Genomic DNA, 11,877 nt, shown 5'->3' on the forward strand with positions numbered 1-11,877 from the left:
TAATAGACAAATTTATATTTACATTATTTAGTGTTTCATTACATTTCATATCTAAATATTTTCAATATGCTTAATTGCATTAAACCCATATAAGGTCATAAAGCCATTAATATATCTATTATTATTATTATTTTATTTTATTTTAATATTTATTACTCAATTTTTTTATATTCTCCAATATAAAATTTAATATATAAATTTAATTTTACATTATTTAGTGTTTCATTAAATTTAATATCTAAAGATATTCATTATATTTAATTATATATATTATATTTTTTCTTTTATTTTAATGTTTATTATTTAATTTTTATATTATACAATATAAAATTTAATATATATAAATTTATTTTACACTTTTTAGTGTTTCATTAAATTTAACATAAAAATATTTTCAATATATTTAATTATATACACTATCTATTTCCTTTTATTTTAATATTTATTATTTAATTTTTTTATTGTATCCAATATAAAATGTAATATATGAATTTATTTTACATTATTTCATTAAATTTAATATCTAAATATTTTCAATATGTTTAATATTTTCACCTTTTTTGTGTCATTTTAAACACTAAATAAAAAGTGTAAAATAAAGTTATATATTAAATTTTATATTGGATAATATAAAAAAATTAAATAATAATTATTAAAATAAAAGAAAATAGATAATATATATAATTAAATATATGGAAAAACCTTTATAATAAATCAAATGAAACACTAAATAGTGTAAAATTAAATTTATGTATTAAATTTTATATTGAATAATATAAAAAATTAAATAATAAATATTAAAATAAAAAATATAATATATATAATTACATATATTGAAAATATTTTTATATTAAATCAATGAAACACTAAATAGTGTAAAATTAAATTTATATATTAAATTTTATATTGGATAATGTAAAAAATTAAATAATAAATATTAAAATAAAGAAAATAGATATAATATATATAATTAAATGTATTAAAAATATTTTTATATTAAATTTAATGAAACACTAAATAATGTAAAATCAAATTTATATAATAAATTTTATGTTGGATAGTATAAAAAAATAATAAAAATTAAAATAAAAGAAAATAGATCATATCATTAAATATATGTAAAATATTTTTATATTAAATTAAATGAAACACTAAATAATGTAAAATTAAATTTATATAATAAATTTTATATTGGATAATATAAAATTAAGTAATAATTATTAAAATAAAAGAAAATATATAATATATATAATTAAATATATTGAAAATATTTTTATAATAAATTTAATGAAACACTAAAAAGTGTAAAATTGAATTTATATATTAGATTTTATATTGAATAATATAAAAATGAAATAATAAATACTAAAATAAAAGAAAATAGATTATATAATTAAATATATTGAAAATATTTTTATATTAAATTAAACGAATCACTAAATAATGTAAAATTGAATTCATATATTCAATTTTATATTGGATAATATAAAAAAAAAATATTTTTGGGGTTCCAGGTGTTTCTGGGTCTCAGGTTGGATTTTATTGGTTCCAGGTTGGATTTTGGGGGTTCCAGGTTGGATTTTGGGGTTCCCGGGGTTCGATTTTGGGGTTCCCAAATTTCCGGGTTTCAGGTTCGATTTTGGGGGTTCCAGGGACGGATTTTGGGGTTCCAGGTTGGATTTTATGGTTCCCAAATTTCAGGGTTTCAGGTTCGATTTTGAGGTTTCCAGGTTGGATTTTGGGGTTCCTGGGATGGATTTTGGGGTTCCAGGTGTTTCCACATCTCAGGTTGGATTTTATTGGTTCCAGGTTGGATCTTTAGGGTTTTGGGTTGGATTTTGGGGGTTCCCGGGGTTCGATTTTGGGGTTCCCAAATTTCAGGGTTTCAGGTTCGATTTTGAGGTTTCCAGGTTGGATTTTTGGGGTTCCTGGGACGGATTTCAGGGTTCCGGGCGTTTCCACATCTCAGGTTGGATTTCATTGGTTCCAGGTTGGATTTTGGGGGTATCTGGGATGGATTTGGGGGTTTCTGGGTGGGATTTTCGGGTTTCTGGGCAAATTTTTGTGGTTCCCACGTTGGATTTTCAGGGTTCCTCGGCTCCGTCCCCCATGCCCAGCACCCTGAGGGCGCAGTCAAGCGCGGGGGCGCTGTGGGTCGGGCACCCCATGGACACGACGGCCCCGTGGGGCCCCAGGAACCGGGGCAGGGCCTGCAGGGCTGGGGGGCTCCTGGGGCGGATTTGGGGGTTCAGGGATGGATTCTGGGGTTCCCGGGATTGCATTGGTTCCAGGCTGGGTTTGGGGGTTTGGATTTTGGGGGTTCCTGGGATGGATTTCAGAGTTCCCAAATTTCAGAGTTTCCAGGATGGATTTTGGGGTTCTTGGGATGAATTTTAGGGGTTGCGGGATGGATTTTGGGGGTTCCAGGTTGGATTTTGGGGGTTCCTGGGACGGATTTCAGAGTTCCAGGTGTCTCCACATCTCAGGTTGGATTTCATTGGTTCCAGGTTGGATTTTGGGGTTTCTGGGATGGATTTTGGGGTTTCTGGGATGGATTTCAGGGCTCCAGGATGAAATTTTGGGGTTCCCACGTTTGATTTTCACTTTTCCTCGGCTCCGTCCCCCATGCCCACCACCTTGAGGGCGCAGTCAAGCGCGGGGGCGCTGTGGGTCAGGCACCCCATGGACACAACGTCCACGTGGGGCCCCAGGAAGCTGCCCAGGCTCTCCAGGCCGATGCCCCCGCTGGCCTCCACCAGCACCCGCGGGTGCGCGGCCTTGACGCGCGCGGCCGCCGCGTGCAGCGCCTGCAAAACAAGGAGAACGTCAAAAAACCCAAATTTGGGACTTTGCAACCCAAAACCTGCCCGGTTTCGGTCTCATTTTTTGGGTTTATCCCAATTTTTTTTTTTGTTTATTTCCCTATTTTTTGGGGGTTTTTTTCCCATTTTTTGGGGGATTATCCCCATTTCAAAAGGTCCACAGCCCCATTTTTGGGGTTTTTCTTCCTATTTTTCGGGGTTTTTCTTCCTATTTTTTGGGGTTTCCCCACATTTTTTGGGGCTTTATCTCAATTTTTTGGGGGTTTTTTCCCCCCGTTTTTTAGGGTTCATTCCTTTTTGTTTGTTTGTTTGTTTTTCCCATTTTTGGGGTTTCATCCCAATTTTTGGAGTTTACCCCAAATATTTGCACCATGTCCTCATTTTTTGGGTTTTTTTCCTTTTTTTTTTGTTTTTATTCCCATGTTTTTTTATTTTTTCCCACTTTTTGTTTTGGGTTTTTCCATTTTTCTGGCGTTTTCCCCCATTTTTTGTGGTTTATTCCCCATTTCTTTGGGAATAATCCCATTTTTTGGACTTTATCCCTATTTTTGGTGTTTATCCCCATTTTGGGGGCTTTTATCCCCATTTTTTGGAGTTTCATCCCCATTTTGTGGCATTTATTCCAATTTTTTGGTTTTTTTCTCAATTTTTGGACTTTACCCCAGTTTTTTGGCTTTTTTCCCCATTTTTGGCGGGTTCATCCCCCCTTTTTGGGTTTTTTCCTCATTTTTTTTGGGGTTTTCTGCTTTTTTTTTTTGTTGATTCCCCATTTTTGGGGTTTATCCCAAATTTTTTGAGATTTCCCCCCCCCCCTTTTTTTTTGGGGGGATTTATCCAAATATTTTTTGATTTTTTTCCCATTTTTATGGGTTTCTCCCCATTTTTGGAGTTTATCCGTGTGCAGATCCCGGTAAAATAGGATCATGTCAGTGAACCCCAAAATTTGGGGTTGGGCGGGATTTGAACCCAAAATTGGGGTGTCCCTGCTCAAATTTGGGTTTTCCCCATAAAAATCCCCACAAATCCGGGGATTTGGACCCAAAATTGGGGTGTCCCTGCTCAAATTTGAGTTTTTTTCCATAAAAATCCCCACAAATTTGGGGATTGTTTCACCCAAAATCGGGGTGTCCACCCCCAAATCCCCTTTAAACCACAAACACCAAAAAAATTGGGATTTTTCACCCAAAATTTGGGGTCTCTCCCACCCAGATAAATCCCAAATTTGGGGGTTTCCAACCCAAAATTTGCCCAGTTTGGGTCCCCAGAAAAAATGATCAATTTTGGGATTGTTCCGCTTAAAACTGAGCATTCAAAATTGGGGTGTCCACCCCCAAATCCCCACTAAACCAGAAACCCCAAAAAATTGGGATTTTCCACCCAAAATTTGGGGTCTAAGCTACCGAGAAAAACCCCAAAATTTGGGGTTTCCAACCCAAAATTTGCTTGATTTGGGCCCCTAAAAAAAATTATCAATTCTGGGATAATTTGAACCAAAACTGGGGTGTCCACCCCTAAATCCTCCTCCATTAAACCTCATCCATTAAACCAGAAATCCCAAAAATTTGGGGTTTCCAACCCAAAATTTGCCCAGTTTGGGTCCTGAAAAAAATTTATCAATTTTGGGGTTGTTCTGCTTAAAATTGGGCGTTCAAAATCCGGGTGTCCATCCCCAAATTCTACAAATCGCCCTTAAACCAGAAATCCCAAAAATTTGGGATTTTCCAACCAAAATTTGGGGTCCGAGCCACCGAGAAAAACCCCAAAATTTGGGATTTTCAACCTAAAATCTGCCCAATTTCGGTCCCTATAAAAACCCATTAAAAATGGGATTATTCCACCCAAAATTGGGGCATCCACCCCCAAATCCTCCAAATCCCCATTAAACCCAAAAATTGGGATTTTGCACCCAATTTTGGGGTCTCACCCAACTAAAAATACCCAAAATTTGGGATTTCCAACCCAAAATTTGCCCAATTTGGGTCCCTATAAAAAAATCACTAATTCTGGGATTGTTCCACCAAAAATTGGGGTGCCCACCCCCAAATCCCTCCTAAACCAGAAACCCCAAAAATTTGGGATTTTCCACCCAATTTTGGGGTCCCACCCACCAAGAAAAACCCCAAAATTTGGGACTTTCAACCTAAAATCTGCCCTAAAATTTGGGTCCCTAAAAAATTTATCAATTCTGGAATTATTTGACCCCCCAAAAAAACCCGATTTTTTGCAGTTATCTCCCCCAAATTTTCACCGTTTTTCCCCAAAATTTCGATTTTCGGGGTTCCCTGATATGTCGGGGCTCCCCTGTGGGCTCAGAGCTCAAATCTCCACCATCCCCACCCCAATTTTGGGCCATTTTTGGGGTTTTCTCCCCCAAATTTTCACCGTTTTTCCCCAAATTTTCACCTTTTTTCCCAAAATTTTCACCTTTTTCCCCCAAATTTTCACCTTTTCCCCCAAAAATTTCGATTTTTGGGGTTCCCCAAATTTCGGGGCTCCCCCGTGGGCTCAGAGCTCAAATCTCCACCATCACCACCCCAATTTTGGGCCACTTTTTTTAGTTTCTCCCTCAAATTTTCACCATTTTTCCCCAAATTTTCACCGGTTTTCCCCCAAAATTTCACCATTTTTCCCCCCAAAATTTCGATTTTTGGGGTCCCCCGATGTTTTGGGGCTCACCTCTGGGCTCAGGTTGTCGAGCAGGACGACGTCGGCCCCAGCCTTGGCCGCCTCCAGCGCCTGCTCGGCGCTCGTGCACTCCACGCCCAATTTCCGCGTGAAGCCCCCGGCCCGGCGCGCCCCCTCAATCAGCTGAAAAAACCCCAAAATAACCCCCAAAAATTAGGGATTTGCCCCCCAAAATTTGGGTTCTTCTATTCAAAATTAATCCTCAAAAATTGGGGATTTCTACTTGAAATTAATCCCCAAAAATTTGGAAATTAATCCCCAAAAATTGGGTTTTTCTATTCAAAATTAATCCCCAAAAATTGGGGATTTCTACTCAAAATTTATCCCCAAAAATTTGGAAATTAATTCCCAAAAATTGGGATTTTTTTTCCCCAAATGAATCCCCAAAAATTCGGAAATTAATGCCCAAAAATTGGGAATTTCCCACCCAAAAACTGGGAATTCCTACTCAAAATTAGTCCCTAAAAAATTGGGAATTTCCCCCCCAAACTCATCCCCAAAAATTCAGAAATTAATCCCCAAAAATTGAGAATTTGACTCCCAAATTAATACCCCAAAATTGGGGATTTCTACTCAAAATTAATCCCCCAAAAATTGGGAATTTATACGCAAAATTAATCAACAAAAATTCAGAAATGAATCCCCAAAAATTGGCAATTTCTGCCCCAAATTAATCCCCAAAAATTGGGAATTTGTCCCCAAAATTCATCTGCAAAATTGGGGACTTCCCTCTGAAATTAATCCCCAAAAAATTCAGAAATTAATCCCCAAAAATTGGGAATTTCTACTCAAAATTCATCCCCAAAAATTTGGAAATTAATCCCCAAATTAATGGCCAAAAAATTGGGAATTTCCCTCTAAAATTCATCCCCAAAAATTGGGAATTTTCACCCCAAAATTATCCCCAAAAATCGGGAATTTCCCCCCCAAAATTGATCCCCAATTTCCGCGTGAAGCCCCCAGCCCAAAATCAGCTGTGGGACCCCAAAATTAACGCCCAAAATTGTGATTTTAACCCCCAAAATTGGGAATTTCTGCTCAAAATTTATGCCCAAAAACTGGGATTTTTTCCCCAAATTAGTCTCCAAAAATTTGGAAATTAATCCCCAAAAATTCGGAATTTTCAGCCCAAAAATTGGGAATTTCCCCCCCAAACTCATCCCCAAAAATTCGGAAATTAATCCCCAAAAATTGAGAATTTGACTCCCAAATTAATACCCCGAAATTGGGGATTTCTACTCAAAATTAATCCCCCAAAAATTGGGAATTTCTACCCAAAATTAATCAACAAAAATTCGGAAATTAATCCCCAAAAATTGGCAATGTATGCCCCAAATTAATCCCCAAAAATTGGGAATTTCCCCGTAAATTAATCCCCCAAAATTGGGAATTTCTACTCAAAAATAATCCCCCCAAAATGGGGAATTTTCCCCTCAAATTAATCTCAAAAAATTGGGAATTTTCCCAAAATTAACCCCCAAAATTTCAGAAATTATTCCCCAAAAATCGGGAATTCCTACTCAAAATTTCCCCCCCCCAAAAAAAAAATTGGGAATTTCTATTTAAAATTATTCCCCAAAAATTGGGAATTTTCACCCCAAAAATTGGGAATTTTCACCCCAAAATTAACCCCAAAAATTGGGAATTTTCACCCCGAAAATTGGGATTTTTCCCACCAAAATTATCCCCAAAAATTGGGAATTTCTACTCAAAAATTGGCAATTTTCCAGCAAAATTATTCCCCAAAAATTCAGAAATGATTCCCCCAAAATTGAAAATTTCTACGCAAAATTAATCCCCAAAAATTGGGACTTTCCCCCCAAATTAACCCCCAAAAATTGGGAACTCCTACTCAAAATTCATCCCCAAAAATTTGGAAATTAATCCCCAAAAATTGGGAATTTTCACCAAAATTCATCCCCAAAAATTGGGAATTTCTGCCCCCAAAATTGGGAATTTTCACCCAAATTCATCCCCAAAAATTGGGAATTTTCACCAAAATTCATCACCAAAAATTGGGAATTTCTGCCCCCAAAATTGGGAATTTTCATCCCCAAAATTCATCCCCAAAAATTGGTAATTTTCACCAAAATTCATCCCCAAAAATTGGGAATTTTCACCCCAAAAATTGGGAATTTTCACCAAAATTCATCCCCAAAAATTGGGAATTTCTGCCCCCAAAATTGGGAATTTTCACCCAAATTCATCCCCAAAAATTGGGAATTTTCCCCCCAAATTTGGGGTCTCGCTCCAACCAAAACCCCCCAAATTTCGGGGTCCCCCCACCCCATTTCCCCCCGAAATTTTCCCCCCAAATTTCGGGGTCTCCCCCCAAATTTCCTCCTCATTTCACCTCCAATTTCGGGGTCCCACCGTGCCCAATCCGCCCCAAAATCGGGGTCCCCCCACACCCAAAAATCCCCCAAATTTTGGGGTGCTGCCCTTTGCCAGCGCTCCGGGATTGTCCGGACCCCTCCCAAATTTGTCCCCCAAATTTCCCCCATTTTACCCCAAATTCGGGGTCCCCACAACCGGAACCCCCCAAATTTTGCCCCCAAATTTTGGGTTTCCCCACCCCATTTTCCACCCATTTTTTTTTTCCCATTTCTCCCCCATTTCCACCCAAATTTCCCCCATCTTACCCCAAATTTTTCCCCATTTTCCCCCCATTTCCCCCCCAAATTTGAGTGTCCCCACAACCAGAACCCCCCAAATTTTACCCCCAGATTTTGCCCCCATTTCCCCCCAAATTCGGGGTCTCCCCTCCTCATTTCAGCCCCATTCCCCCCCAATTTTCCCCCCCATTTCTCCCCCATTTTCCACCCAAATTTTTCCCATTCCCCCCCACATTTTGGGGATCCCCCTCCCCATTTCCCCCCCAAATCCGGGGGTTCCCACAACCAGAACCCCCCAAATTTTGCCCCCAAATTCGGGGTCTCCACACTCATTTCCCTCCCATTTTCCACCCATTTGTCCCCCAATTTTTTCCCCATTTCCACCCAAATTTTTCCCATTTCCACCCAATTTCGGGGTACCCCACAGCGAATTTCACCCCAAATCCCCCCAAAATTTGGGTCCTTACCCGTTTAACCCCTTCCTGTCCCTCACTCAGTTCCACCACCGCTCTGTGCTTGTCCTTGAGCAGCCCGGACCCCCCATTTCCCCCCCAAATTTCCCCTCATTTTACCCCAAATTTTTCCCCATTTCTCCCCATTTCCCCCCCAAATCCGGGGGTCCCCACAACCAGAACCCCCCAAATTTTGCCCCCATTTCCCCACAAATTCGGGGTCTCCTCTCCCCATTTCTCCCCTATTCCCCCCCCAGTTTTTCCCGCCATTTCTCCGCCATTTTCCACCCAAATTTTTCCCTCATTTTCCCCCAAATTTCAGGGTCTCCCACAACCAAAACCGCCCCAAAACCCCCCAAAATTTCGGGGTCCTTACCCGTTTAACCCCTTCGTGCCCTCCTCCGCCCATCTCGGCCACGGCCCTGTGGTTGTCCTTGACGAGGCCGAACGCCCCCAGCCCCTCCCAAATTTCCCCTCATTTTACCCCAAATTTTTCCCCAAATCCGGGGATCCCAACAACCAGAACACCCCCAAACTCTGTAGGGTCTCCCCACAACTAAAACTGCCCCAATTCAAGGGTCCCCCCACTCATTTCCCCCCCAATTTCGGGGCTCCCCCACCCCAAAACCCCCCAAAATTCGGGGTGCTCACCCGTTTAACCCCTTGCTGTCCGCTGTCACTCTCTCTGTGATTGTCCCCCCAAATTTCCTCCCCATTTTCCACCCATTTTTCCCCCATTTCCACCCACATTTCGGGGTTCCCCCGACCCAAAATTTCGGGGTCCTTACCCGTTTAACCCCTTCGTGCCCGCCGCCCATCTCGGCCACGGCCCTGTGGTTGTCCTTGATGAGGCCGAACGCCCCCAGCCCCTCACGGTGCCCCTGCGCGCCGCCCACGCCCAGCGCGTACTTCTCGGCCGCCCTGAAGCCGGGCGTGCACTTGCGCGTCCCCGCCACGACCCCTCCCCAGTTTCGGCTCTCGGCGACGCCCCGGGCCCGGGCGGCCATGGAGGCCACGCCGCTGCAGCGGCCCAGGACGTTGAGGGCCGTGCGCTCGGCCAGGAGCAGCCCGGAAACGGGGCCGCGAACCTCGGCCAGCAGCGCCTGGCCCGGGCCCAGCCAGGAACCTTCGGGAACCTTCCAGAGCACGGAGCAGCCTGACACCGCGAAAACCGCCTCGGCGAATGGGCAGCCGGCCAGCACCCCGAAAAACGGGGGGGTTTTGGGGTTAAATGCGGGGGTTTCGGGGTTTTTGACAAGGATGTGGGCGCGGATCTCGGCGTTCCCCAGCGGCGCCACGGTGGGGTCGGGCCAGGGCGCGTCCTCGTCCAGCCAGGAGCGCGCCAGGGCCCGCAGGCGGTGCGGGGGGGGGGGGGCGGCCAGGGGGTCCCCAAAAGGTTCGGGGGGTTCGGGGGTCCCGGGGGGTTCGGGGGCGCAGAGCCGGACATGGTGCGGAGAGACCTGGGGAGAGAGAAAGGGAATTAGGGGGAGGATATTGGGGTCCTTGGGGGGCATTTTGGGGGTCTTGGGGGGTCTCTGTGAGGATTTTGGGGGTCCCAGGAGGGTCCTTGAGGGGGTTTTGGGGTCCCCATTGGGATCTATGGGGAGATTTTTGGGTCTGGGGGCGATTTTGGGGGTCCCAGGAAGGTCCCGGAGGGGCTTTGGGGGTCTTAGGGGGGTCCTGGAGGGGATTTGGGGGTGTGGGGAGGGGGCTTGGGGGGATTTTGGGGTCCCAGGGGCGTCTTTGGGGGTCCTTGAGGGGGTTTTGGGGTCCCAGGGGGGTCCTTGAGGGGGTTTTGGGGTCCCCATTGGGATCTCTGGGGAGATTTTGGGGTCTGGGGGGGATTTTGGGGGTTCCAGGAGGGTCCTTGGGGGGATTTTGGGGTGTGGGGAGGGGGTTTTGGGGAGATTTGGGGGATCCTTGGGGGGATTTTGGGGTCCCAGAAGGGGATTTGGGGTAATGGGGAGGGGGCTTGGAGGGGTTAATGGGGTCCCAGGGGAGATTTTGGGGTCCCCATTGGGATCTATGGGGAGATTTTTGGGTCTGGGGGGGATTTTGGGGATCCCAGGAGGGTCCTTGGGGGGATTTCGGGGTCCCCCTTGGTGTTTTTGGGGAGGTTTTGGGTCTGGGGGGGATTCCGGGGCTCCCTGGGGGGATTTGGGGGCGCTCAAGAGGAAATTTGGGGTCGGGTTAGGGGGATTTGGGCAAATTCGGGGCTGATTTTTGCCCCTTTTTTCCCATTTTAGGGATTTTTAGATCATTTTGTGTCAATTTTTGCCAATTTTGTGCCAATTTTTGCCCCTTTTTCCCCATTTTAGGGATTTTTAGACCATTTTGTGTCAATTTTGGTCAATTTCATGCCGTTTTCCCCCCTTTTTTTCTGGTTTTGGGGCGATTTTGTCTCAATTTTTGCCAATTTGGTGCCGATTTTTTCCCTTTAATTTCTGCTTTTGGGGCTTTTTAGCCGATTTTGTGTCAATTTTTGTCAATTTTGTGCCGATTTTCCCCCTTTTTTCCCATTTTAGGGATTTTTAGATCATTTTGTGTCAATTTTTGTCCATTTTGTGCCATTTTTTCCCCCTTTTTTTCTGGTTTTGGGGCTTTTGGGGCGATTTTTTGTAAATTTTAGCCAATTTTGTGCCGATTTTCCCCCTTTTTTCCATTCTAGGGATTTTTAGACAATTTAGTGCCGATTTTTTGCTCTTTTTTCCCATTTTAGGGATCTTTAGATGATTTTGAACCAATTTTGTGCCGAGTTTTCCCCTTTTTTTCCTGTTTTGGGCCGATTTCTGTTGATTTTGTGTAATTTCAGCCGATTTTATGCCAATTTTTGCCAATTTTGTGCCGATTTTCCCCCTTTTTCCCCGTTTTGGGCCGATTTCCGCTGATTTTGGGTAATTTGTCTAATTTCAGCCGATTTTGTGCCGATTTTGGCCCTTTTTGCCCCAAATCCCGCGGTCCCGGGGCCGTTTTGGATCTTACCCGGGGGGGCGGGGCCACAGCTCGGGCGCTGATTGGCTGCCGCCGCTGATTGGCTGCCACGCCCACCCCCAAAAAAAATTTAAAAAAATCCGAAAAAACCCAAAAATAAACCCGGAAGTGTTTGAGGGGCGGGGGGGAGGGGAAATGGGGGAGGGGAAATTGGGGAAAAATGGGGGGAAATTGGGAAAAATGAGATTTGGGGTCACTGGGGGGACATTGGGGACAATGAGAAAAAAATGGGAAAAATGTGGGGAAAGTTGAGAAAAATTGGGGAAAATTGGGAAAAATGAGATTTGGGGACATTGGGGTCACTGCGGGGAC

The 11,877-nt window shown here is 43.0% G+C and overlaps 1 protein-coding gene across 1 annotated transcript; it reads right to left on the reverse strand.

Moving 5' to 3' along the window:
* Positions 1 to 2,600: 2,600 nt before the first annotated feature.
* Positions 2,601 to 9,953, reverse strand: LOC134433354 (nicotinate-nucleotide pyrophosphorylase [carboxylating]-like; the record flags this gene model as incomplete). The annotated part of the gene is made up of 3 exons (XM_063182210.1): positions 2,601 to 2,807; positions 5,499 to 5,630; positions 9,372 to 9,953. Coding segments are annotated over 3 exons (921 nt in total), but the record flags the coding sequence as incomplete, so codon positions are not given.
* Between the last annotated feature and the right edge of the window lie 1,924 nt (positions 9,954 to 11,877).

Source organism: Melospiza melodia, unplaced genomic scaffold, assembly GCF_035770615.1.
Source record: "Melospiza melodia melodia isolate bMelMel2 unplaced genomic scaffold, bMelMel2.pri scaffold_18, whole genome shotgun sequence".
Classification (NCBI taxonomy): Eukaryota; Metazoa; Chordata; class Aves; order Passeriformes; family Passerellidae; genus Melospiza; species Melospiza melodia.